Genomic DNA, 26929 nt, shown 5'->3' on the forward strand with positions numbered 1-26929 from the left:
GGCGTATTTCTACTCCCTTCAGGATGTGATGCTAGTCCATCGCAGGCAACTCCCAGAATTAAATTCGTCGGTACTATACACCTGAGTGGAGAGAGGCACTGCGAGAGCAAAGTTAGACTCTCTAAAAGTCCTTCCGATAATTCCACCTTGGCCGTTGGCTAGCTAGAAGATTGCCCTCTTGCTTCGTTCGAGCAAGAAGAATAAGCGAAGGATTTTATAAGCAAAGGTCGACTTGTCAGGAAAGTCTAGAGTAAAGTGTCTTGCCCTAGGCTGTTCCAGGCTCTCGGTCAGGGGACGAACGGAAAAAAAGGACGAGAGAAAAAATGAAGGAGAACAGGCTAGTCTTGCCCAAGAACACAACGCAATGACCATGTATGGCGTCCAGCATGCTGGTCATCAGTGTACTGCGCCTCCGCACTCGGACTATGTTCGGACACAAATTTCTTCTTTTTCGGCAAACGGCTGAAAAAACCGGGTCTGCCTACCATTTGTGGTCACGCGAGTGCACTTAAGACGTGATTGTTTATTAAAAAAACTGTTGTTGTATTTGTAAGCAAGTGAAACAATTACTTAATTATCAACTTAAAATGAACAGAGATTTATTTATCCTGACGAAGCGGTTACCCTGACAACGCTACGACTTTTATTTTCAAGCTGATAATGAACTACTGTTTCTTATTCGATATTAAGCGCAAGAAAACAACTTACTTCGTGTCATGCTCCATCTCTTCTTCCGATAACAACTGAGATATTTTTTTTACTTTTTTTTCCTTTTGCGTGGTCCGCAGTTTTATGTGGGTGTGGTTTTCAGCTGAAGCCATTTGACATGCAGCTATTTGTCAGTTTCAGTAGAACAGTGATACGCAAAAAAGGATACGTCAGCTGTTAGAGGGATGTTGGAGAGATTCTAAATTATGTTCAACTTAGTTCTCACTGCATAAGAAATATATTGCAAATAATTTTGTATGTTAGGTAGTTTTAAGAAAAATGTCGTAAGTTATGAATCTTTAATTTATGAAATAGAAGTTTTGAAATAGTTACTTTATCCAATTTAATGGTGTCGTTTGCGCTAGAACGACCAGATACTTTAAGCTACTTTAGTAAAGGATATGTGTACAAATATCAGTTTTCGGTCTATATTTCATCACCAGGGCTAAAAGAAAAGCGGCGAAGATAGTTGGAACAAAGGTTTCACACACTTCAGCACGTGACTTGAGGGGGCCGACATGTGACACTCGATACATCAGCTATTGTAGCTATTTTTAAAAAGATATAAAATTGATAGTTTACCTATCAACTTCATGGATTAAATATTACAAGGTCTTCCAAACATTTCTTTCCTGCTGCACCACGGCACGATCTCAGGGCTACCGAAGGATTCGGTTTTGGTATGTGGACAATTTTTTCCTCTTTTCTCTTCGTGCGCGTCACGTTTTCTCCCTCGGGTCATTAACGAAGAGCTAATTATTTGCGCGAGCGATTTTGTCCATTGTGATTTAAATGACGCAGAAATTCACTTAGGGCGGCATTGAGCAATGATTAAACTTTTATTTATACGTTTGTTTGACATCTTAAGTACCATGTTTGCCTTGCGTGTACTCGGTGTGGAGTGAAGCGCTCAAGTTTAAGAGGGGCTGATGACGAAGATTGCTGACCTGTTGAACTATAAATATCGGTCATGCAATACAAGCTAATACAGCAACAACAGAAAAACGGAAAGATGACTGAACACATTGTTTTGACATAGTAGCTTTGCAGTTGCCATGAACTCACGCTCTGTCGATGATCCAGAATGGCTATTTGTCAGTGGAACTTCAAACACTTGGAAGTTGTGGGCACCAGTTACGCTTCTCCGACAGAATGGGCTACGATTCGTGGCCGAATTCCTCAACTGAAAGTAGAGAGGCGTAAACCAGCTATCGATGGCAGGAAGGATTCTCAAACTGCGGAGCCAAGGACACCGGCGCGTTCCTCTGCGAAACGGCAAAGTCTCTTGCACGTTAAGCCGCCTAAAGAAAAAGTTGTCACAGTCAAGGTGGTATTGCCTAAGGAGAAGCCCGAAGTTCTTGAAAGAAATTACTTATGTACTTGCGAGCGAGAACGGAGCGTTTCCGGCGCTCCGAAAGACGATTCTGGAGACGTGGAAGAAATCGAGTTTAATGAACTCATGAAGGTTTTTCTGAAATGCTTTGAAGGTCCCAGAAAGGAATCATCAAAGGCATTAAGAAATGTAGCAAAAGGCTTTCAAGGGAGCAGAATTTTATCAAGCGATGAAGCAGTACAGGTATGTTTCACGGGAAACGGAGAGTATTCAGAAAGAAGCCGATTTAATCCTTTCGTGAATTTGCACGCAATTTACCTTCAGACATTTGCCTGATAATGTATAAATTGGGGTCAATAATCGTGCAAGTTCATAATTCTGTTGCCTTTAACGCGTTTAAGCTAAACAAATATTTTCTCAAGCCATCGTTAGTTCATCAATGTACGCAAACAGGCCCGGCCAAGGACTCCCTAGCGACTGCCAGCTTGTATTGTAGCCTATAATTATTTCACGATTTTTGTTGTTTGATTTTGTTTTCTCTTTCTTGTGGTTAATAAGCGCGTGACAGTAAGCTAAGCGTGTTAAATCTGATCGGGTAACTTTGCTTTTGTATCATGATTGAAAAGGTAACTCCAGTTGTTAGATTGAAGAACGGAGGTCAACTTTGGAATCTGCAAATATCGATACGGGACGCAGATAACATGTGGTTTATGAAGCCTGATAAATGATAAGTTCATCCCTTTGTATTTCCGCCGCTTACCCACTGAACAACTGTAATTAAGTCTCCAACAAAACCAAAGTAACGCTCCAGTTAACCCCCTACAATTTATTAATGTCCCTTAGTGAGTCTTGTCAAAAACTGGCGGAACCCTGAAGGACTGAAGGGTCGTCAAATTTCGCTGAACTGTGTAACTGCGGTCCGCGGTTCAAATTTAGGAAATTCATGAGAGTTTAATATGAAGCGACAAGTCTACGACTGTTAATTTTAACACTTCAAAAACTATTTAACGATAATTGCTATTTAGCAAATTCATTTTATGAGGCCACACACGGGTCGCTGAGTTGGCTTTGCAATTGTTTTTCATTGTAATTATTTCTTGGTCATTAACTTACATCTCCCGCTTTTCTCACTGTCAGGTCTTAAAGTTGCTCGACATGGATAATTATGGACTTAGGGTGAGTATACGGCGGGGGTGCTAGGATTTCTTGGGCATTCATCACCGCCTAACTTAGCTAAGAGCTGTTCTGAACATTAGTAAGGCACCTCGTTAATCGGGAAAGATGCTGCTAATGATCTAACAGTCAATTAGCCACTACTTTAGCCACCACTTTAGATAACAGTTGTTAGCTTTGTTTTTCTGCTCACAATACTTACTTTACCCAATGTGACGTCACTGTGGACCATTAACATAATTAAAAGGCTCAAGGAAATTGCCTGGACATGATGGCAATGGGCTCACTAAACTTGACAGTGTCTTTGTTCATAAGCTAAATTTCCATTGTAAAATGACAACAAGGAGCACACGTTTTTTAAAAAAGATATTTAGGAATAAAGACTAGTTATGGAAAACAGCGATATCTAAGCCCGTCATTCTTGTACGGATCTTAGCTAACTACTGGGGTTTTGACTGAAAGAGCAGTTCATCTATTTTCTCCCAAGTTCCCTTAACCCTTATTTTTGTTCTGTGAAAATTTATTTTGATAACGATGCCGAGACTAAAAATGGCCAAAAACGACTGAACGCTCGCATGCTGAGGGCTTACGGCTGAAACTTGGCCATCTAAGTCTTTGTTATCTTAATGGGCTTTCTACTAACAGTTGAGATCTTAATGGACTTTCTAATAACAGTTGAGATAATGAAGAATTCTGGTCTAAGAGAATTAGAGGGAAAACAGAAGAACGATAGCAAAGTAGACCACATGGTGAAAGGAGAAATAGGCGCCAAACAACAATAATATAAACTACGTGATAATACCAACGAATACAACAACAAACATTGTTCTTTAGAAAGGAAATTTCATAATCAGTTGTGCTATAAGCTGACGAAACTGTTTCCCAGTGCACATTACAATTTTAAAACCGGGTACAAACTTGTTTTTAAGAATCCTTTCCGGTATGAGTTTGATCAGTTGGCTAATTGGGGGTAAGCTGCTTTTTAGTCGAAGAGTTCTGAAATGCTACATCATCGATTACAGCTTCTGCCTGTCCCTGCCATCGCTACTATTGGCAGAACTAAGAGCAGTCTTCTTGAACCTCATCTCGCGATAAGAGAACATCAGGAGAACACTAGTAAGAAAAGTGCTTGCGTGGGCCTTTTAGGTAGCTTGAGTTTCGGCGCGCATATTCCCACGCACTTCACGCTTGTGTTTCGCTTCTGTGCTTAGAGTGCGTACTCAACGGTTTAATTATTTTCTCTCATAGGAGAGTGTGCTCTTGACGATAGGTCAACTGTGCACCAGTACCTTGAATGTCAAAAAATTCTTGAAGAGGGGACTGCTTGATGAGTTGATCAATCTCCTGTTACTAGCTGAAGACGACAACATAGAGAAAGAGGCGCTTCTGTGTCTTAGCAAGGTTAGTGTGTCCTCTATCACACTCACGCACCAAAGTCGCTTGGGTCTGTCTTGCAAAACATACACGATCAACTTGGTGTAAATCTTGAACAATAGGCTATTTCCGAGTTACCTTGTGCCTCTGAGGTTTCAAAAAGAGCTCTCGTTCAATGTGGCTATAAGTTTGATTTACATGGAAATGAATCTATATAGGCGGAACCCATTTTCACATGAATGCTTTCGGCGCGAATTAACAAATTGGCGTCAGTTTTTCCTGCAGCTGCCATCGCCTTGTGGATCCACAGCTACTTTGACAATGTTATGACGAAATTCATGATCAATAACAGGACAGACACGTGAAAAACTGACGTCAATTTGTTTTTTCATAATAAATTTTCAATTCATTTGTCTGTCCTCCTACTGACAAAGAAAATTAGCCAATGAGCGTGCGGTCATTTCTGCAGTAAATGTAAAAGACTCGTTTTGACACAGAGTTCCAGTAGGATGGAAAGTCGAAGGCAGGGCCTTCTCGTCGCTGGTAAAATTCAGGCTGTGAAATTCACGTTCTCTTTCTCCTCACAGGTGGTCGAGAAGACAGAGCATGCAGATCTCTGGTTGGAAGCAATGACTCTATCCGGAACAGAGGCGCTGTTTGGTTTGCTGAAAGCGTCAAATCCGGCTTTGCAACAAACGGTGCTTTGCGCTATCAAGAATCTTGCTGCACATCCCAAGATGGCTCGGCTGTTCATTGATTACGGACTCGAAAGTGTTACACAGTTATTATCGTGCAAGGTAGAAAGCTGCTGGGGGAGGGGGGTAAATTCTTTGCCCATCTTAGGGGTAGAGAGAGGCAGATGGTTTACCGATGTTGCTGATAAATCCCAAGAGTGTTGTTTCCTCTATTAGACTATTTGGCAGTCCATCTGCATGCAGATGACCTCCTCGCATTTTGTCAGGCTGTCTTAACTCTTCGGCTACCTGCACTCATTTACACCCTTGGTAGGGAGCGGCACTGGTAGCCTTGAGGACTTGAAGGGGCTAGATATAGTCACTCAACGATAATAAAACTGATTATATGACTGAGAAAATTGTTTCATTGTGATTGGCTGTGAACAGGTCAATTTATCGTTAATTCTAATTTGCACTGTAGCGCAAATTTACGCGGGTGCGTTCGCAATTTTCTCAGCCATATAATAAATAAGTAATCGTTCGAAAGCTCGAGCAGTTAAGGATTTACACTTCTGGTGATATTTGGAAATTCTTTCAAATTTTGAGAGAATCACAAATATCACTCCTTAGTGTAAACCAGTTTCTAGAATACCTTCCAACGTATTCAACACTTTTGTGCATTTTTTTACGTAGAATGCTCAAGGAAGGTCCACTGGGAATCCAGAGATACAGGTAAGTTCAGCGTAAAATCCAAAGTGTCAATGAAAGCTTCAGAAAACAAGTTCCTCATTTCGTTGTGTTCTCTTCTCTCAGGGCCTGGTTACCCAAGCTTTGACAAACATAATTTCCCATGATTCATCCACGGTCGAGATGTTTCTTTCTAAGTATGATGACGTCATCAAGAATGTTCTAGATCTTTTGCAGTACGGTCCTTGGTAAGGTGTAGTTGTTTCTTGCATCCCTTTTGTAATATAAGTTCCTTAGCACAAGCAGTAAAGTAATGGTACTGCCCCAAAGCTTCCCACAAGTCTTGTAATATATAAAACACAAAAGACCGTGTTTGACCAAAATTCCAAACACCGAGAAGAGAGTTGGAGTATCGGAGTATTTTTGACGAACTTCACAGAGGTGTTTGGAAATGTGGTCAAACAGTGTCTTGAGTGTTTGATAGATCTTCTCAATTGAAACTGAAGCTAAGGAGAAATGAAATCGTAAAAAGTCTATGCTCATTTACGATCAGATATCCAAACACAACCACGTTCATGATTTTCTTTGTTTAAACTTGATAAATGATTAACGAGTTTGAGAAGTGTTTATCACGATTTTGCCCGGGTCCTGAATAGTCGTCTATTGCGAGTTACGCACAGTATATTTTCAGCACGTCTAAACAGTTGGTGATTACCTGTTCATCCTGAGGTGTTACTGAGACTCCAATATTGCTTCCCTTTTATTCCCAAAAAATTCACAAAATAAAACGTTCAGGTACTGAAAAATTGCCATTGAAAACTGCCAGATATGAACCTCCACTGACCAGGAACTTGAAGTGAAACAAGCTCGAAGGTAAACTGATCATTGTGACCACAAAGATAAAAGCAGAAAATTAAACCAGAAGCAAAATAATTTTTATATTTTTACCGCAACGATTGTTGTACCATTCAGCTTGTTCCATTCACGCAGTTATACTCCTGGATGATGGGATGCCTGAGAACATACTGACCTCATACAACATGGAGAACCTATGCTCTAAATTGATATGCATTCCAGCGTACCAGGCCAAAAGAAAACAGAAATGGGTTGAATTCTCTGTTTGTATTGTTACCTGTAAATAAACGAAGGCTTAATATGAAAAAAAATACTAACAACTTTGTCTACTTTCCTTTTGTAGTCTTCAGCAGCAAGGATCTGCACGCCTGTTAGCGACTTTGGCATTTTACAAACCAGGTTTATCATCACTCATAACCCACAATGCCGTGGGGCATCTGTTATGGGCGGTCACGTGTTCTCAGTGCAGGTAAGAGAGCCAACCAGTAAGATCAAGTTTTCTCCATAAAATATTAATAGAAAGAAAATCGTCAATCAGCGAATGTAGAGTAATCTATTTATTAACTTAAAATCTTGACACACCGCCAAATTCTTAGAACTATATCATTCAATGGAGAATGTATTCCAGAAGGTAAGGAGAATGAAGTTGCACAATCAACTGTACCATTGAAACAATGAAAATGTTTTGTTTTCATTGCGTGATAAATATCATGTAAATGCATTTTTCGTGAATATACGGAAAGCCGGTCTTCTCTAGCAAATAATATGCCACCCTTACCTTCAACGAATGTTTATTGCACATGGCATGCTGTTGTCTCGTTTCCTTGTTTATCAACTTGCAATCCCAATAAATTCTAGGATCTAATATAAGAGCATTTCTTCCTCTCAACTCAACAGACTTCTTAGAGAACAGGCAAGCATTGCCCTAAAAAACATTTCAGCGAATCCGGACAAAACAGCCGCCATCTCAGCCTTGAGTCAAGTGGCTCTTAGAAAGGCGGATTCACAGGATGAAACAAGCTGGGATTCAGACAGTTCAGGAATATTTTCTTTAAGTGAAAAGAACGTAAAAAGACAGTCATCGAGTAACTTTTCCGGTACATCCAGTCCCGGTGCCGTACTGGACAGAGAAGCTGGCTCAAAAACTCAACGGACTATTTCAGAGTTAACTTCTCTTTTAACGTTAGTCTTTCAAAGTGATGCTCTCTGGAGATGTGGTGCAGAGAGACAATTTTTGAAACCAATTAGTGCTGGTGGTCTTAGATCAACAAGGCTAAAGAAGCCGAACAATTTTCGTGGGAAAGAAATGTACCTGAGAAGTTTACGTGTGCTTACTAATTGCCTGGTGATCATGTCAAATGTGTTGCTGATAAGTGAGAACATGGAAAATACGAGCAGAGATGAATTCGTTCAAGGGAGGTATGTATCTTACTGTATGCAAACAGTTAAACTGAAAACAAAAGCTATTTTTTTTTTATAATTCAAGTAATGTATTGATTGATAACTGATTAACTGTCCGCCCGTCCGCCCGTCCGCCTGTCCGTCCGTCCGTCGTTTGGTCGGTTGGTAGGTCGGTTTGTCGGCCAGTTAGTAATTCAGTTACACGTAGCTAGTTATCAACTTGAAGAAGTTTGATAATGGTAAATTAACAACCTTAGCTAACTGGCATCAGTCCGTAAGCCGTCTGGCAGCCGGTCGGTTGGTCGGTTGGCCAACTGAGTTGCTAGCAAATGTCTTAAAATGCCTTTAATTTCCATGGCCAGGACTCTCGGTTTAGGTTATTTTCCTCTTAACCTAACAATAGATTTTACAATAAAATAATATATTTTTTAATTTCTTTCGCAGGCGATTGAATCAAGTGGCACTAATAATTCAGAACGGTGGCCTTAAATTTCTTCACGATTTAGAGTTCCTTAGCGGTAAACTGTTGCAAGTTAACCCACCTTTGTTTCACAACATTGATCCGACAACTCTACCCCCGAAAGAAATCACAACGACCCTGAAAAACGCACGGACAGACTTGATATTTGAGAGTGCGAACAAAAGAAAAGAATCTTGCAAAAGTTACCCGGAGTTCGGATTTGAACAGAACGAAATAGACTTCGTGAAGGCAGCAGTTCATGTACTTTGCTTGTTCGCCAATGCTACAGCGCCCGAGTTCGACCCTTGCATGGAAGACATAGAGGTGCTTGACAGATCTAAGTCGAAGGCAGGAAAGAGACAAATTACTTTCCAGAACTCTGCTGTGTTAGTCAGGAATGTTATGAGGATCACATCGGGACGTGGAGGCCGAAGGATCATACGAAGATCGAGTAGTGCCAGGTATGTTTGCATACAGCCCAACCTCTTCACAACGGCCAAGTTGGGGAGAAGATCGCAGTGGCCGTTGTAGAGAGGTGGGCGTTATGGGGAGGTAGGAGTGTAATATAACACCTGTTTTTTTTTTTTATTTCTTTCAGGGGTGTAACATTTTTAATTTTAAAAATCAAAATAAATCACTTAAAACAGAAACAGAGATTAACGCGCGGTAGGGATCAAGTTGTTTTTGTCAGTTGGGCACTGGAAAAGTTGAAAATTTACAGAGTATGTAAATAACATGTAATTAACATGTAAATAACCAAAAAAAGACTGTAAAGAATAATTTACATGATTTTTCCCCTTTTACATGTTTTGGAGGTTTCATGTAAATAACATGTAAATATTTTAAGTGAAACATGTAAATGATGAAGAAAACACTGTAAATGTTTCAAAGCAAAGGGCTAAGATCATGTAAATAACATGTAAACTGTTCCTGCAAATACTGTAAATAGCCTGTAAATTTCTTGAGATTCAACCTGGAAACCCGTAAATAACATGTAAATTTAATACAGGGAGGGTGCCATAATACTGTAAAAAACATGTAAATAAAAAAGGGGAGGCTGTAAACAACATGTAAATAAAAAAAGGGAGGCTGTAAATAACATGGAAAATGAAAACAGGAGCCTGTAAATAACACGTAAATCGAAGAAGGGAGCCTGTAAATGACATGTAAATCGAAAAAGGGAGCCTGTAAATAACGTGTAAATCGAAAAAGGGAGTCTGTAAATAACATGGAAATCAAAAAAGGAGCCCATAAAGAACATGTAAATCAAAAAAGGGAGCCTGTAAATAACATGTAAATGGAAAAAGGGCGCCTGTAAATAACATGTAAATGGAAAAAGGGCGCCTGTAAATAACATGTAAATCGAAGATGGGAGCCTGTAAATAACATGTAAATGGAAAAAGGGAGCCTGTAAATAACATGTAAATGGAAAAAGGGAGCCTGTAAATAACAGGTAAATGGAAAAAGGGAGCCTGTAAATAACATGTAAATGGAAAAAGGGGGCCTGTAAATAACATGGAAATCGATAAAGGGAGCCTGTAAATAGCATGTAAATGGAAAAAGGGAGCCTGTAAATAACATGGAAATCGAAAAAGGGAACCTGTAAATAACATGTAAATTGAAAAGGGGAGCCTGTAAATAACCTGTAAATTGAAAAAGGGAGCCTGTAAATAACCTGTAAATTGAAAAAAGGGAGCCTGTAAATAACATGGAAATCGAAAAAGGGAGGCAGAAACCCTGTACGATAAATGACTTGCAAATAATAACTTGAAGAAAAATGCATGGAATGTACTGTTTTATTGTAATCAAATCTGTTGACCTTAATTATAATAGTAGAAAATATGCAAATTTATACAGAATCAGAAATTTATTGCAATCAGAACAAACTCAGTAAAATTCAAATAGTTTTTATATGCCATGAATAAGGTTTACAATGTATACATTGCAACAAATAAAACATGTTTTCTTTTCTATCTATCCATAACAAGACAACTTAAATGTAATTTTGTGCATGGCCAAAATATTTTAAAATACCATGACTGAGCTCCTTTAACCGAATTCAAGCACTTTTCGAGAAGACTACTAAAATTCAAGACCTTTTCAAGATTGTGCGAAACCATGTCATATTGAGCCCTATTTAATTCATAAATAATAAAATGATTAAGAACTATACTGTTGTCAGCTACAACTAGTGAAAATTTTGCAATTTAGGTGTATTACTAAATTAAAATTGTTTGCGAATGGATACCTGTCTTAAATATATACTAAATCCAGAAAGTCAAATGCAACATAATGATAATACCTTTGTCATAAAATGAATGAATAAACTGTTTTTTCTTACTAAGTAATTAATGTAGGATTAAATTGGCCTTAATAATGAGAAATGGGGGAGGCATCATGGCCTCGTAGTTACATGTACTGCGCTCAACTCCTGATCGAGCGATCCGGGTTCAAGCTCTAGGCAGGTATGTTCTGTTGTGTTGTTGAGCAGCACACTTTACTCTCAGTGCCTCTCCACCCAGGTGTATAAGTGGGTAGCAGCGAATTTAATGGTGGGGTAACCCTGCAATGGACTGGCATCTCATCTAGGGGGAGCAGAAATAGTCCTAGTCGCTTCCTGCTACAGAAAGCAGGATAAGCTCCAGCCTGTTGGGCCACGTGGCTCGTATGCAGACTTTACCTTTACCTTATTATGAAAATTACTGCAATGTAAGTGTGAAGTATTGATCAACTTTTTTCATAGAGTGAATTGTCCCTTTGAAATAACAGAAAATAGGGAGAAAAAACATTTACCACAAGATAGAGGTTGACATTTTAAATTCATCATAAAAACATTCATGCCAAAGGAATACTACACTGCATAACACAAAACAAGGCTTCTGACATCTTTTAGGCTATGTTTACAAAGTCACAGTTTCCTTATTTTTCCAAAACTGTACAGAATCCATACAGTACAAACATTTTGGACCCCTGACAAAACATTCACTGTAAACAATATTCAGACTGGTGAAGATCCAAAATTTTCCTTTTTTTGTGATAAAAAACTGTACTGTAAACAAAAAAAAAAGAACAACAACAACAACAACAACAACAATTCATAAGGGCCTGTTGAAATTGAAAGGCCTATCTAGTACCATAGTTCCCGTAATACAACATAAGTTAATAAATTACTGTTCTGGTACTACATGTATGTAAACATAGCCTTTGCTTTTTATGATGAAATCTTATAGCTGCTGTATTGAACAGTAAGAATCAACCTAGCAATCTAAGATATTTAAATTTAATGCTAATTCATTAACACAGGTAAGTGATACTTCAAAGCATTAAAAATAATGTTTAAAGTGGTTGAATTTATGCCAGAAAGCTGCCAGAGCATATCAAAGTGTTGAAGGTCACGACGTTAGACTGTAATGCACCAGGCACCCATTTCTCGAAGGTTCCAAAAAGTTTTCGCACCCAGAAAGCCATACCAAAATCTGAAATCTTATGCTTACAGAGCTGTTTTAATCGCTTATTCTCAATATGAACAGAGGTTTCCTTCACACAAGAAGTTTCAGGCATATACAGCTCTTAGTTTTTAGACACAGATCAATTAAAGATGGCTTTGTGGGCCCGAAAAGTTTCCAGGGCCTTCGAGAAATGGGCCTTGGACCCCTTATAGAGTCATAAGTACTGTAGACTTCTCAGTGGCTGATTTTTTCCTGATCAAGCATCAATGCCAAGGAGTATGCAAGTATTGACCACTCTCAATTTTACTTCATCCTACAAGTAACATAAAACATTTCGTTAAATAAGATAAGTTATGTCTGAGTATGAATCAGCAAATTCTGTGTATGATATCAATCAGTGAATTTTACATTGGAGTTATTATTTTGTTTGTTATCATTCCAATTTATACTGTGACCTTTGAAATTGGACTGTAGCCGGTCATGTTGACTGGCCAAAGTAATTTTAGCTCTGTCACGTCTCGTTTCTGACCGGTCAGGATATTTATGCAAAAATCAAGTACATGTAATGTGAGCCAAATTAAACCCACAAATAGAGTTTGTTTGTTCCAGTCACTGCTAGACCATTTAAAAATTGGCTTAATATTTTTCTGAACGGATTTAACCCCAGTCACTTGAATGGCATTCCTATTGATCTTGAACGCATGACAAACAGCAAGCAAATGGTCTTTAGCCGTTCGAACAGATACATGTATGCATTGGTGTATGTTTTCATTAAAGGTCATAATAAAAAAGAGATTTAAAACTCTCAGATTTACAGTTGGGGATTTGATTGTTTATTCAAGAATGAACAACGTGACCGTCTCAACATGACATGACTGGTCAACATGACCGGTGAGTGAAGTTTTTGGCCATTCAAGTCACCATTCTGGCCAGACATTGCCCGTTGACCGGCCATTATTTTGAGCCCTGAATATTCATCAATCAAACAGATCTTACATCTACATCTGTAGCTACTGTGTGACAAAAACTTTGCATCTCTGATTGGAAGGCACTGAATGTCAGAGGATGTAGAAGAACTAAACTCAAAATGTGTGGCAGTAAATATTCAATGTTCACTATCTTCTACATCGTAATATTTATGCACAATAAATCAAACTCCTATCAAACAATGTTTAAATAATAAGTCAAGTTATTTGCAGGCACAATTTGATTGTTTCTTACACGCACTTATGCTCTATTGGTGGACAAAGGTACAGCTGATGTCATAAATGTTTGTTTTTGTTGCTTTGTTATGTATTACAAAGCAGATAGATTCTACGTTGTCGCGCATCTGTTCAGTAATAGTTCACTGAAGACATCAAAATGTGGTAAGAACATCAGTAACACACGCCTGAAAAATTCACAGATTCTGTGACACACTCTGGTAATGGGTTATGTGAATATTTTTTGTTTTTACCACATTTTGGTGTTATCTGTGATCTACTCAGGGCAGGAAAAAACCAGGTCTGATTTCCTCAGCCAAGTAAATTTTGCTCTTGGGCAAGTGAAAATAGAAGTTCAGTGGCCCGGTGGGCAAGTGAAATTACCATGTAGCCTCAGTAGTCTTGTGAGTCTGACTAAAAATGCCAGCTTGATAAATGATAATTTCCAGTCATTCCATTTCAAAACTTAAGACCTAAAGATTACTTAATTATTAGGTTGAAAGCAAGAATTAGTTAGGAATCCGAGCGTACTTCATTCGCATTTGTCCTCTGATTTCCTTACTGGCCATCACACTGGCAACCAATATTTAAATGGGGGCAAGTGAAAACTGAAATTGACTGGCCCAGTGGGCAAGTGACTTACAATTTTTTTTCCTGCCCTCCTACAGATGAATGAACAGATGTATGACACATGAAACCTGCATGTATTTGGTAACAGCCCAATTTCGTACAAGTAAAATGTACAGCTGTAACAGGTCTCTAAAATGCTGTCTGGTCATCCCAGGGTAAGGCAATTGATTGAAATTGATCCATAAATTGATATAAATCAATAAATTGAAATTAATGTAAGTGTTATAAGTGCTATCAATCAATGGAAAGAAATTCATACTCACATGCTAGAGAAGTTTCAAGTTATCAATTTGATTTTACCAAATTTATCAGTCATTAGAGAATCAATTGAAAGTTGGCCTCTCTTTGTTAGTTCACATAAACTGTAGAAAAATTGTGTCCCTCAACAAAATGTTTGATTGTAACTTTTTTATGTAGATTTCAAAGGCACTACCAAAGATCCCCAAAACATAGTCCCCGATACATGTATGCCAGCAAAATATTCTGTTTACAAGATACAATGTTATGTTTTTATGCAATTGTATTCATGATTTCATATTTCACTTTATATCTTTTGTTCATTTCTTCCTTATTAAATGTTGCTTAAAAGATAAGCTAGTATCAGCAAAATTGATAATGCTTATTGAAAATTTGATCACAATCGATTACTCATGACGAATTCTTTTATTGATTTCTGATATCATTGACTAATTCCTATTGATTGTTATGAAATAATCGATTGACTATACTGTGTCGTCCAAGACAAGTAGATTTTCCTGCCTGGGCAAGTTACTCTTCCTTTTTTTTTTTCAAGTCCTGTGTAGTTTTCATGACAGTTTGAGGTACATGTATACCTCTTTATAAAGTATCGTGGTGTTTTTTTTTGTGAAAGAAAAATTCACAACATTTAGCTTACTATCAGCACCAGTGGGTGCAATGTCCATGTACAGTTGTGTAGCATATTGTAACTTGCATGTAGGTACAACTGTAGATACTTGAGTAACTTCAGAATACTTACACTAGCATAAGAAAAATTTCTCTGCTGAAGATGGCACATTACATTTTAGCTTACTAGCATTCACATCAGAGGGCAACATAACCTTACAAGAGAATGCATCAGCCAATAAGCCAATAACAAATGTCGCATGCTCATACTCGGTTATCGAGAACAGATAATAACAGATAATAAAGTCCTTTATGCACAGCAGGTAAACATCAACAAAGTCGATTCCACAAGCAATGTAACTTCTCCTTGATAATGACACATTCACAACCAAAGGCAAAACGAAATGTATACGTATCTTGACGTTACTTTACTATACTCGTTCAATTTATGCAAAACTTGCTTACCTGTTGTTGTTGCCTGTGATCGCTATCTTCAGCTTCTGGGTAAGGGAAAACTTTGCCTTGAAACCGTGCACGATGACGAAGCGAAGGTAGAGTGGATTTTGGACCCTAAAACAGAGCTCGAGTTCGATGCAGGTTCCAACGAACTGCCAAACATGGCGGGAGAACCGAGAGGACCTGGTACCTAACATGAAGACCGCTGATTCGTGTTTGTTGGGGATCGGGCACTCACAAGGCTGGTATGCTCTTACAAAGGGACTGGGATAACGGTGACGGCAATGAAAGCACAGAACGGTAGAAATCACCAAAAAAAAAAAAAAAAAACACAAAACAAAACAAAAAAACAAAATGTCATTTTGGGTACCGAAAAAAAGTCAGCTATCATTTCCGTAAAGGCGATAAGTCCTAACGTTTTCGGGAAATGGACAAAAAAGCCCTAATAAGTACGAGATACACAAGCTCCTCTAGAATAACCGAACAGATAAATTGTTTTTGCGCAACCTAAAATTAACCTACAGAGCTTTGAAAGTACACCAGATAGCCTAAAACAGCGTTTCAAAGCATTCGAGAGAAAACGGTCGTTGGGCCGGCTGTGTCCCTTATGGTTCCCTGCCTAACCTAACTCGCGTCAGTTCAAACTCGGTCACCGGGGCTCTTTCCGTCTTGAGTTCACACAACACGTGACGCTTTCATGGTCCTTCATGAATGAATACGTACGTGTCCGAGAATTAATTTTTCTCTTTTCTAGAGACGTAAGCTTGGGACGCCTGCATGTGCAGTAACAATTCTAGTTTTATTTTGTCGTTGTGGATGCGCGGAAAGTTCACAAGAAGACAGCTTAGTGCGGTGTCGATCAATGCAGCGATTTAGTTTGGTGCATACCTTCTAACCCAACTTCAATTTAAAGCAAACTATAGCACACACTTGGATTTTAGAGAAGTTCAAATGCTTCAACGTAAAAGGCACCTTAATGGAGGCTTCACGGTAGGTTTACGGAGCTTTAGGGCGGTGTTACATTTTAACTTTACGCGCCTTTAAAAGGTCCCATTTATATGTTCTCGGTTACCCGAGACAACTCTTCCTCTCTCTCCCCCCCCCCCCCGTCCCCCCAAGTTTAACCTGGCCGGGGTAACTTTTCATTTATTTCTTTGCAAAATCCAACCAACCGTTTCCAAGAGGATAGCGAACCTGTCGGTAACTTGGAATTTACATCATTTCAACGGTCTCCGTTGGTTGAACCGTTACATCAGAGTTATATTAAATAAGCCCACTTTTCCGTTACATGGTTTTTGCAGGGTTTAGGCAGGCCTACTCTTAAATTTAGATCTTTTTGTTCTAAGAGTCTCCATTTTACATTAACGTGGTCTTAACAGTTTTTCGAAAAGCCCCCTTTATCTCATTCAGATTGTTTTCACAGCCTTTGTAAGGTCCCTCTTTTTAATTTACATGTTTTTAGCAGGCTATTTACAGCCCCCCACTGCACCCGTGCAACTTCTAGGTTTTCCATTTACATGGTTTTTACATGTTTCTTACAGGCCCCCTTTTTTTCATTGACATGGTTTTTATATGTTTCTTACAGGCCCCCTTTTTTCATTGACATGGTTTTTACATGTTTCTTACAGGCCCCCTTTTTTCATTTACATGGTTTTTACATGTTTCTTACAGGCCCCTTTTTTTCATTGACATGGTTTTTAAATGTTTCTTACAGGCCCCCTTTTTTCATTTACATGGTTTTTACATGTTTCTTACAGGCCCCTTTTTTTCATTTACATGGTTTTTACATGTTTCTTACAGGCCCCTTTTTTTCATTTACATGGTTTTTACATGTTTCTTACAGGCCCCTTTTTTTCATTTACATGGTTTTTACATGTTTCTTACAGGCCCCCTTTTTTCATTTACATGGTTTTTACAGGGTTACAAACATAACATTTCCAGACTTTTTACAGCATTCGCTTGAATTATTTACACGTTTCTTACATGGTTTAGCAAAGCAATTTACATGTTTTTTACAAAGGCAGATACTGTAAAAGTGCGTAAAATATTTTACAGGTTTTTACATGTTCTTCAAATGATCATTGTCGACAAAAACAATGTAAATCACTATTTACAGAACATTTACATGCTGTACTAAAAGCTGTAAATTTCCTGTAAATTTATTTTACAAAACCCTAACATGTAAATTGTAATTTACAAAGAATGTAAATCAATATTTACATGCTGTAAATTAAAATTGACATGTCCATGTAAATTTTCAACTTTTCCAGTGTGGGACGCACTTTGGTGACCGTTGCCGTTGTGAAGAGTCTTGTAGCTAGAGAGTTAGCCGTTAGTGGAGCTTCCACTATATTGAGTTGTTGTTTTACAAAAATATCCTGAAAGAAAACCTCCTCCTGAAAACGCACATGCATGCGTGGGCTGTGATATAATGATTCCCAAAAAAGCTCCGTAGAATTCCTATAATGAGCCCTCTATTTACGTTGAAAAGAAAGGTTCTTTCGCGTGGGCTTATTTTTTGATGGCCAGATTATCAGAAGAAATTTGTTTTTAGAAATGGACGGGCTCTTAGTTGAGGAAACTTAGCGTCTAAAATATTGCGGGTGCCCTTAAGAATACCGCTTGTGAAATCTGTCTAAACATCACACTAAATTAAACAAAGTTTGCTATCATCAGATAAACATTGCGAAAGAACCATTGTAGTAACAAACCACAAAACAAGCCCAACTGGACGACGGCTTTGTAATCGGAAGAAATTCTTCTTTTTCTTCAGATTAAATTAAATATAATTCATTCGGACGAGTAATTGTTGAAAAGACTTTTGAGAGATAATTTCGGAGACGTTGCATGCAGTGGGTTTAATATTATCGACGGACCTTTACGTTAGCTCGATAATTTTATTTTTTATCGTCTGTTCTCGAACCAATGCAATAGCTACATGTTTTAACATGTAAAAACCTTTTCAGGTCCCTGACGCGCAAGTTGTCCCAAGCTAGCATTACTTCCACAAGGTCAGCAAAATCGTTTCATTCCTCCCCAAGTAATGCAGACCAATCAACGCCTTCTCTCAATTCTACTGGTGCTCAAGACTTGCGCGAGACAACACACTACGTGAAACAAAGCTTGCTAGATGCCAAGGTCATTTGCTGTTTGGCACCATGGATCATGTGTGGAATTTACGAGATTCAGGTGTGTAACTATGGTTAAAAATACGGTTTATTATTTATAATAAATGCAACGAGGCAGGGTGGCCGAGCGAAGGCTGGAATTTCCGATAGACACAGGTTTCTTTTCCTACTCTTGTGATGTTATAGACCCCTTCAACACTACGCCGGAGAAATTTGAAAACGCAGCTCTATTTTTACGGTTAGGCCTACCGTCCACACTGATCCGTCACGAATACGTTCTTCAAACCGGAGGAATTTGAAAACGTCGACTTTGCGTTTCAGACAAGACAAATGCAGTCACGATAATCATGTGATCTTCCTAACCGAGTATCCCTAAAACACAAATTCAAAATGACCGGAGATTGTTGTGTTTTTAAATTCCTCCGACGTTGTGTGGACGGAAAACATTTGATGCGTTTCCAAAGTGAAACCTACGTTTTCAAATTCCTTCGGTGTAGTGTGGACGGGGCGTTGAACCGAGTTCCATATTTAATTAACTTCTTGCAGCCGGAATTCTGCAGAATCACGTTCTTTCATTTACAATGTAGTTTTTTTTTCAATTGGTTTCTGATATTGACTCGGAAAAGCCCTGTTGTCGAGTGGCAATCGAAATGCTTGCATTCACATTTACGTTATTTCGCTCGCGTTTCTCCTTCTTCTCAGGGCGTCCTTGTACGTTAGATTCAATTTTAAGCTTGTGTGAATATAACAGAACTCATCAAGGTGAATGCAAACTTTTCCATTTTTCACCAGGCTAATGTACTCAAAGTCATAAGGTATCTTCAACACAGCAAATACGCCTCCTCGGCAACAGGGCCTCACAGCCAACCGGCACCAAAAGAGGCCTGGACCTCAAGAGTTCCACCATCTCTGACATCTCGCAGCAGCACTCTTAGTCAGCGGTCGTCGAGTGCTGCGACACCAGTTCGTAAGACAGTTCGTAACGGTATGAACAAGTCAAAGTACCTGGGATTTACATGTGTTCGACACGTGATTCAACACTGCGGGGGGTATCTGCTGGACTCACTGGCGCCGCCAGTACCACCTACGTTAGGGAAGACGACTCTAATGGTTTTGAGAGAAGCTGTGGTTAATGGCGAGGTGAGATAAAATAGACCTCACTCATCATAAATAGGATATATGCATTCGGTCATTAGCAATGTTTGCTTTTGATGTCATTGCTATGCAGTCAGTGATGGTTACAGTAAAAGCCCGCATGTAAGAAGCTATTGGTAAGAACCTGCTGGAAGAAATTTGCCATTTTAATACCCAAAAATATAAGAACCTGTTTAGCCAAGCAAGATCACTGAAGCAGGTTCTTATATGTGGGTTACAGTTAAATTAAGATAAACATTTTAACCAAGGAGTGTGACCCTGAGATTAAAGATTTACATTACAAGAAAATACAGAATACAGCTGTGAATAAATACTGTATGTATATTCAAGCACCAAACCCAAGTTTATTTTGTGGTTATCAACAATTATATCTCTTTCATATCATAGAAATTAAGAACCTAATTTAGAACCTACTTAGCCTAAATTGCCAATCACTACCCCAAACCTATTTTGCCAGACTGCCAAAAATGCAGGTTCTTACGTGCGGGTTATACTGTTTCTTTTTTTTTCTGCAGAGCGAACGTGGCGTGTTAGAATACTTGTTACTAGCTTTTGCCTTGTCATCATTTATTTGTGTTCAATTTCCTCTAAGCTACGAGAATCCTCTCTTTTTCTTAGTTGGTCGAATGTGATGGAAAGATGCGGGAAAGGGGACTGAGAAATTTAAAGTAGGGACTGCTCATAGTCAAGGACACTGCCTTGTCATTTTGCTCAATGTTACTAAACTTTTTCTTCGTTGTTTCCTTTCACCTTTTAGGCTGACACGCGGCTCAAAATAGTCAAGCTTGGATGCTTCGCACAAGTGATTGAATACATCCGGGGAAATGAAGATGACGAGACCCTTCAGGCGCTAGGGATTGTGGTTATCCGCATGCTTGTTGGGAATGATGTTTCACTGAAACAGCTTTTCCTTGCTCACGGAGGAATGAACTTGATAATGGCTTTACATCAATACAAGGAGGGAATTGTAAAGGAGCAAGCAGCACACACCATGTTCACTTTTAGAAGAGGTCAGTTTATTCACGAGCTAAGCTTCAGAAAACAGATGTTGCTGTTTATAGTAGTCAATGCGCTTAGCTACACCAAGCTAGTTCACAGGCGTGTCACGTAAACTGAAAGAAACAAATATATCAACTAATCATAATAAGCTTAAAAATCCCAACTGGCACGAGGCAGACTATGACCTACGAGTTGGACTAGGGTCTACCCAGAAACAACTCCAGCTTAGTGGTCAGAACGGGACTTGAACCTGCGATCTCCAGGTTTCAAGTCCGGCGTCCTGACCATTCGGCCACGCTTCACATATGTCGTCCTAAATATCTTTTGTAGTTTCATTTAAAGGCAAGAGAAAATTTCCTGCACTGACGAGGTCGTTGTATCATGATGTGAGCGAGGTGGATGTTTAGGGGGGATTTCCGTTGTAGTTTAGGAGTGCCGATGTGCTGTCGTGTCTGGACCCGGGGGGGGGGGGGACTGCCATATAAAAAGGACGGGGGTGCTCGTCGTACCTGTAAGTAGTTTTGGTACCTCTTAGTGTGTTGGGTCTCAAAAGGTCCACAGCTGGAGCTTTTGCGATACCTTTTAGGCTGTTGAGCCGAAAAAAATATGACAAGAGATAATGTGTGATGTAAGAATTGGTACCTCTTAGGGGAGAAAGCCAGGCCCTTAAAATAGGATCTTGGTACCTCTTAGGAGTTCCGTTTTTATATGGGAGTCCCCATCCCTCCCTCCCCCCCCCCCCCACCCCGTGGTCTGAACCGTTTAATCCAGAGTACAACACGCCAACCATTTAGTCACCGTGTCCATTTGTGGCTAATGCCTAATAATACCACCACTTTATTGAATTGTACAGGAGGAGAGAATTCTCGAGTACACCGGAGATCAAGGACGGCTGATGGAAGAATGAAAAGGCGTCAAAAGTTGACTGACTGTGCCGACATCTGGGAAGAAGTGGGAGAAAAATGGAAAGGCCAAGATCAAGTACTGAAAGTGCTAAAAAAGTTTAACGTGCGATATTGAACAGCACGACCCGAATTTGAAGATTTTTCAGCGACTTCAATATTTTTTTTGCTTTCTGTGGTACTACACGGAAATTAAAGCTGTATGTTTTGAAGTTTGTCATTTGGAATCGATCTCAATCAGTTTTACCCAATTTGAAACTAGGATAAGTGTTGGGGGCAATGTCTAACAACTGATTCCTGCTCTAGCGTGCATCATCGAGTCATATATGGTCCACACGGGAAGTTTGGAGAGCACTCAAGAAGGAGGGTCTTACAGGGGTATTCTCGTAATGCGTGATTAGCTGATTTTGTTTACCGTGAAACGTGAATTTAAGAAATTATTCTTCGTGATCGGTGACCTGAAGGGTTTGCGAGACCCGTGAAGACCGATATTCGTGATTTCACCACTATATTCTTCGTGATTTTGAGACGCAAGTCCTCCGAATGGTTAATGGTTGAAAAGTGATTGCAATAAGGAGCCTTTACTCAGCCATTCGCGATTTTGCTTTCTTCAAACACTCTTTCTAACGTAAGAGCAGGTTATTAAAAAAAGTACCTTACTCGCTTATTTTCGTGATTCGAGAAAATGAAATTTTGATATCCGTGATCCGTTATTTTTTCCGCTCGTGAACCGTGCCAGAGGACCACCCACCCCCACCCCTGTTAAACCCCCAAGAAGCTTAAAAACTGTTCGAGGTGCAGCCGAGAGCAACTCTAGCTTCTTGAGTGCTCTTCCTCCAAACGTCCCAAGTGCATCATTTCTCGATGATGCAAGGCTGAAATCATGACTCAGTTGTTCTATATTATTGCCAATGGAAACGTTATGAGCTTGATGCACGGTTATGTATACTGAATTTCATAGAGCGACTTTGCTTGCTCTGTTGTAATTTTATTTACAGCATTGTATTTTCTAGGCTCATCCTAATCACAGGATACAGGCCTAAATTGTTATAAAAATTAAAATGAAATGAAGTTGGTTACAATGTATGACTGGTATTGCAGTGCAGTCAATTTCAGGCCAGAAAAGATACTGTTTTAGAAACCGTGCTCGATATTTCGCACAGTATTTGGCTCTGCGTGTGTGTTTTCAACACGGATCATGCTCATATATCATGGGTCACTGTATCAGAGCTATGACATACTTGTGGTATCTGCACCATCTAGGAGAAGATGTGGCTTCGTGGCAAGATTTATAGACTGTGGAAGGAAGCATCACTGCATGTTTGGAACGTTGCCAAGAAAAGATGGATCTGCCTTGTTATTTTGGGTTGCCAAGTCCAGCTTAATAACAGCCAGTACATCATCAATAAGTGAAGTGTATTCCAACTCGTGCACCGAAGCCTGCGATGGACCCATAAGAGCCATTGAATGTGAGGTTTTTGTGATTTGGTTCCACGAGGCGTTGGAACGAGGGCCATTTCTTCGGTCCCACTGCTGTGCTCCTGGATCATTAGGCGCCCTTCGTTCACCTTGATTGTTGAATGTTGAACTGGCTCTAGGACCTTGGGCAGTATCTATCCATGGCACATTGGAATAATTTGAGAGCTGTCGGCCGCTTGAACCATAGGACAGAGCTGTAGCCTCGAAAGAGCCTGGTGATGAATCACGGTACGTGTGAGTGCTCGAGCTTTGGCCACGTGACCAAGAACCGTCATTGACAGGCAGAGCCATTCCACTACAGCGTAGTGTCTTACTGACAAATCCGTCAGCTGAGCTGCATGGCCAATTTTCCCTTTGCACTTCGTTGAGAGAATAGTACGATGGAGGTAAAATGGTGCTCTGACTGGCTGCAATTAATGGTCGGAAGTTAGCAGCAGGTGGCAATTGCTTCTTGAACTTCACCCGTCTGTTCTTGAACCACACCTGGCAAAATAATAAAGTGAAATACAAACAAGTGTTACTTTCAAAACCTATGAGCATGTTCAGCCTCCTTTCCTGCAATTCTTCCTTTCGTATACCTTTTATTGCAAAAAGGTAACCCTTTCACAGACCTTCTTATGGACACTGCATCTCTTTTCTAAACTCTTAACTTGGAATGAAGTTAACAAACAATATTACAGGAGAATGTTCAACAAACATTACCAGAAAAGATGTTAACTATGAAAACAAGTATTTCATACAATCGAACCTCCCGTAAGCGCTTACGAGAGGTGGTCGCTTACGAGACCTTAGACCATATCGGGTCAAAATTCTGCCTCATTAGCATATGGTAACTGTAGAGATCCCATGTTTCAAATGTTTTATTCATGTGAAAAGTCAATTTCCGTTTCTTGTACCACCCAGCGATAATGCGATAATGTTACAACACCTTATTATCCAATTTACGCTCTATTATCTGTCAAGTGGTCGCTTACGAGAGGATAAAAACAAAACAAAATGTCAAACGTTTAGCTCTAAAAGTGGTCGCGGTCGCTTATGAGAGGTGGTCGCTTACAAGAGGTTCCAAATATAGTGATCTGACTTAGAAAATTTTAGTACTTTGGGAAACTGGTCGTTGAGGAGAGGTGGGTTCGACTGTATTCAGTTCTCATTACGTTAAAACAAAGAAAATCACAACCGTGAAGGACGAAACTCGGTCTTAATCAGCATAGATTTTGACGATTTTACGGTTCTCCGTTTTCTCCTTAGCTTTTGTTTCGATTGAAAAGATATATCAAACACTCGAGACAGTGTTTCATCGGCTATCCAAAAACCTCGAAGTTCGCCAAAACTGCTCCGCTGCGCGTCGTATTTTAAACTCTGTTCTCGGTGTTTGGATACCCCGCTCTCTTGTTTGATATATTACTTCATTTTCACACTAGACTTAAATGGCAGATTTCCCTACTCCCTTTTATTTAAATTGCGAAATCCCTACCCTTTTATATACCTGAAGCCTAAAAAGGGTACCCCTTTCGGGCGCAGCCTACCTGCAATGGCCATTATAGGGCGCACCCCGAGATAATCATTCGATTTCGAGTGTAATTTAGCATAGACAAGAGTAATCAGCGTCCAAAACCCCCAATTTGGAGTCCAACGAACTAATGGTAAGAACGTTTCCGGGCCTACATTGATCTTCGTTGTTCTTGATGTCAGTGATGTCAATCTCAAAAAGCCTCCGCCATTTTCGACGCCATCGAAATTATTGATATTGCACGGTGAAACGAAATGTTATTGTTTTACCGTAAGTCGTGTTCCTGAAAGTATGTTTAATTATCTTTAGTAGTTTCACAGTGATTTCCTTCGTCAGTTCGATATGCTCCGAATCAAGAGAAAATAAAATATAACGACCAAGCACTCGCATGAAAATAAAAACAAACGTGTGGCTGACTAGGACCCGTAAGCTGGGTACAGTTTCACATACTATGATTGTCCTTTTAGGAATTCCAAGTTCCTGCAGCCGAAGGCAAGACTCTGTTGTGAGGTAATTAGACTTGTTAAAAGCTCTCTCAAGCTCATCTCTTTGTAACGAGCTGAAACAAGTTCTTGGTCGCCGCTTCCGCTGTCTCGCAGGGGTGCCCTCTACTTGGTCACCTGCTACTAGAACGTAAAAAAGTGTTACTTTAGAAAGAAAACAAAACATCAAACGTCAGTTGGTAAGTGACAAGGAGTTTTCTTCTCCCATCAATCCCTCTCCTTGAATGGGACACCTGTCTACTGCATGGCTAACCACAATAATTAAATTCGCCCCTACCAATAGTGCATCTACTAGGTATAGAGACAATACAGAATGCCTCTTCTTTTTCGTTCATCGAGAGGATATCTAGCTAATTTGTGCTGTGCGTGGGTCGAGTATATATCTCATATTTATGGGTTAAAGTCTGAGGTCAGGATCGCTGGATATCGGCCATGGCCAATATATATCTTAGTCATGCAAGAAAGGGCTTGTTATGCGGCATAAAGGAGACCATTTTCTTCGGTTAAAGGCGTACATTCCCGAGCGGTCAAGATAGCCTCATCTTTCTAGCTGGAATAGCCATCGCAGCGATGCATTGGGCTCATCTTAGCCGCTCGCTGAGCTAGCCATGTGATAAGTAGTGTGATACCAGTTGATATCTTGCATTGATTCATTGAAATATCTCGCGTTTGAAAAATTCCATACTACGATTATCAGTTGAGTAGGGCGCGACGGAGAAGTTTTGGACTTGAAATTACGGTGCTGCAAGAGAAACATTCCTTGTTTCCAATGGTAACAATATCGTCACCTGCAATTTCGTGCGATTTGCTGCCAACGACGTCAAAGACCGACAAGTTGCCACTGGAAACGGAGCCAGTTGCACGTGACAACAACACAAGTTGAACGAGACCAAACTTTCGTAGCGCCCTACTCAACTGATCAGGGGCACCCAACGACTGTTTTCTCTCAAATGCTTTTTACCGCTGTTTTAGGCCATCTGGAGTACTTTTAAAGCTCTGTAGGTTAATTTTATGTTGCGCCAAAAAAATTTTATCTGTTCGGTTATTCTAGGGGAACTTGAGTATTCTCGAATTTATTAGGGCTTTTTTGTCCATTCCCCGAAAACCTTAGGTCTTATCACCTTTCCGAAAATGATAGCTGACCTTTTTTCGGTACCCAAAACGACATTTTTAACAATCCGAAAACAACAGACATTGAATTTCTCCTACCACGAAAGTTCGAGGCGACAATTCTCTTCAGAAAATCAGAGGGGATTAAAGGCCTTCCGAACAGATAATTTACCGAAAGGATCCGTTGGGTGCCCCTAACTGATTAGCGTAGTAAATGTCCAGAACGAGCAAACACATGGAATAATGTACCTTTCTTAATCACAGAATCATTTTTGAACAGAATCATTTGATGCGGGTGATCTACTGCTGATTGCCATAAAATATGTCACAAGTGAGCCGATATTTTTGTTACTGGCAGATCGTTCTTGTTGTACTTAACATCGTCTCTGGCAAATGACAAGCGACCAAAATTTAAACATGGCCTGTAATTGCAACGTTCTTGGCGGATCTTAATCAGTGCTAACCGACAACTGCATGAAAGATCGGTTAATTTTTACTGTTATTGTAATGACTGAGAAAGAGCAAAATATTAAATCATAATTGACAAAATTTTACCCAAAGAATTGTCAGAATGTTAACTGGCAACTAAATCCGGTGAAAATTTTAACTGGGAATTTGCTAATGGTAACATTTACAAACGACAACTGAAATGCTAGAGAAAAAAAAACTACCAAAATCTGAACTGATTCTGTTAAACGGCCAGAACTTTCAATTGATCAAGCCTTTCACTTGCGCTCATGAGACCGTCAAACTTTTAACCGAAAAGCGACACAAACCTGTAAGATGGCCACTTTCTACATAACCATTTTCTTCAGTGCTCAATGAATCAGAGGCGGCTTTTTCAGTAATTTCCCCCGGTTTCTGGATATTCGTCATT

At 39.6% G+C, this 26929-nt stretch overlaps 1 protein-coding gene and 1 long non-coding RNA gene across 2 annotated transcripts; one reads left to right on the forward strand and one right to left on the reverse strand.

Annotated features, from left to right (window-relative positions):
* Window positions 1–161: 161 nt before the first annotated feature.
* Window positions 162–22532, forward strand: LOC110059843 (uncharacterized). The gene is made up of 13 exons (XM_020766565.2): window positions 162–2284; window positions 3179–3217; window positions 4463–4615; window positions 5176–5385; window positions 5956–5994; window positions 6076–6197; window positions 7148–7273; window positions 7702–8223; window positions 8650–9126; window positions 18233–18455; window positions 19187–19534; window positions 20307–20559; window positions 21402–22532. The coding sequence occupies exons 1-13, from the start codon at window positions 1793–1795 to the stop codon at window positions 21566–21568; spliced, it is 3171 nt and encodes a 1056-aa protein (XP_020622224.2). The 5' UTR covers window positions 162–1792; the 3' UTR covers window positions 21569–22532.
* LOC149117422 (uncharacterized) lies at window positions 10444–15525 on the reverse strand. Its single transcript, XR_016205648.1, has 2 exons — window positions 15276–15525; window positions 10444–12427 (listed from the first exon to the last, which is right to left on the reverse strand). It is a non-coding gene; the product is annotated as an uncharacterized LOC149117422 (long non-coding RNA).
* Window positions 22533–26929: the final 4397 nt, after the last annotated feature.

This window comes from Orbicella faveolata, unplaced genomic scaffold, assembly GCF_042242905.1.
Source record: "Orbicella faveolata isolate gen_17 unplaced genomic scaffold, um_ofav_v1 contig_12, whole genome shotgun sequence".
Classification (NCBI taxonomy): Eukaryota; Metazoa; Cnidaria; class Anthozoa; order Scleractinia; family Merulinidae; genus Orbicella; species Orbicella faveolata.

What these genes read in the sequence shown, in the direction of transcription:
- LOC110059843 (XM_020766565.2), top strand. Translation starts at nt 1,793, where the DNA reads ATGGCTATTTGTCAGTGGAACTTCAAACACTTGGAAGTTGTGGGCACC. An exon ending in CAAGCGATGAAGCAGTACAG is followed by an intron (nt 2,285 to 3,178) that starts GTATGTTTCACG and finishes TCTCACTGTCAG; the next exon opens with GTCTTAAAGTTGCTCGACAT. An exon ending in CTTTTGCAGTACGGTCCTTG is followed by an intron (nt 6,198 to 7,147) that starts GTAAGGTGTAGT and finishes TTCCTTTTGTAG; the next exon opens with TCTTCAGCAGCAAGGATCTG.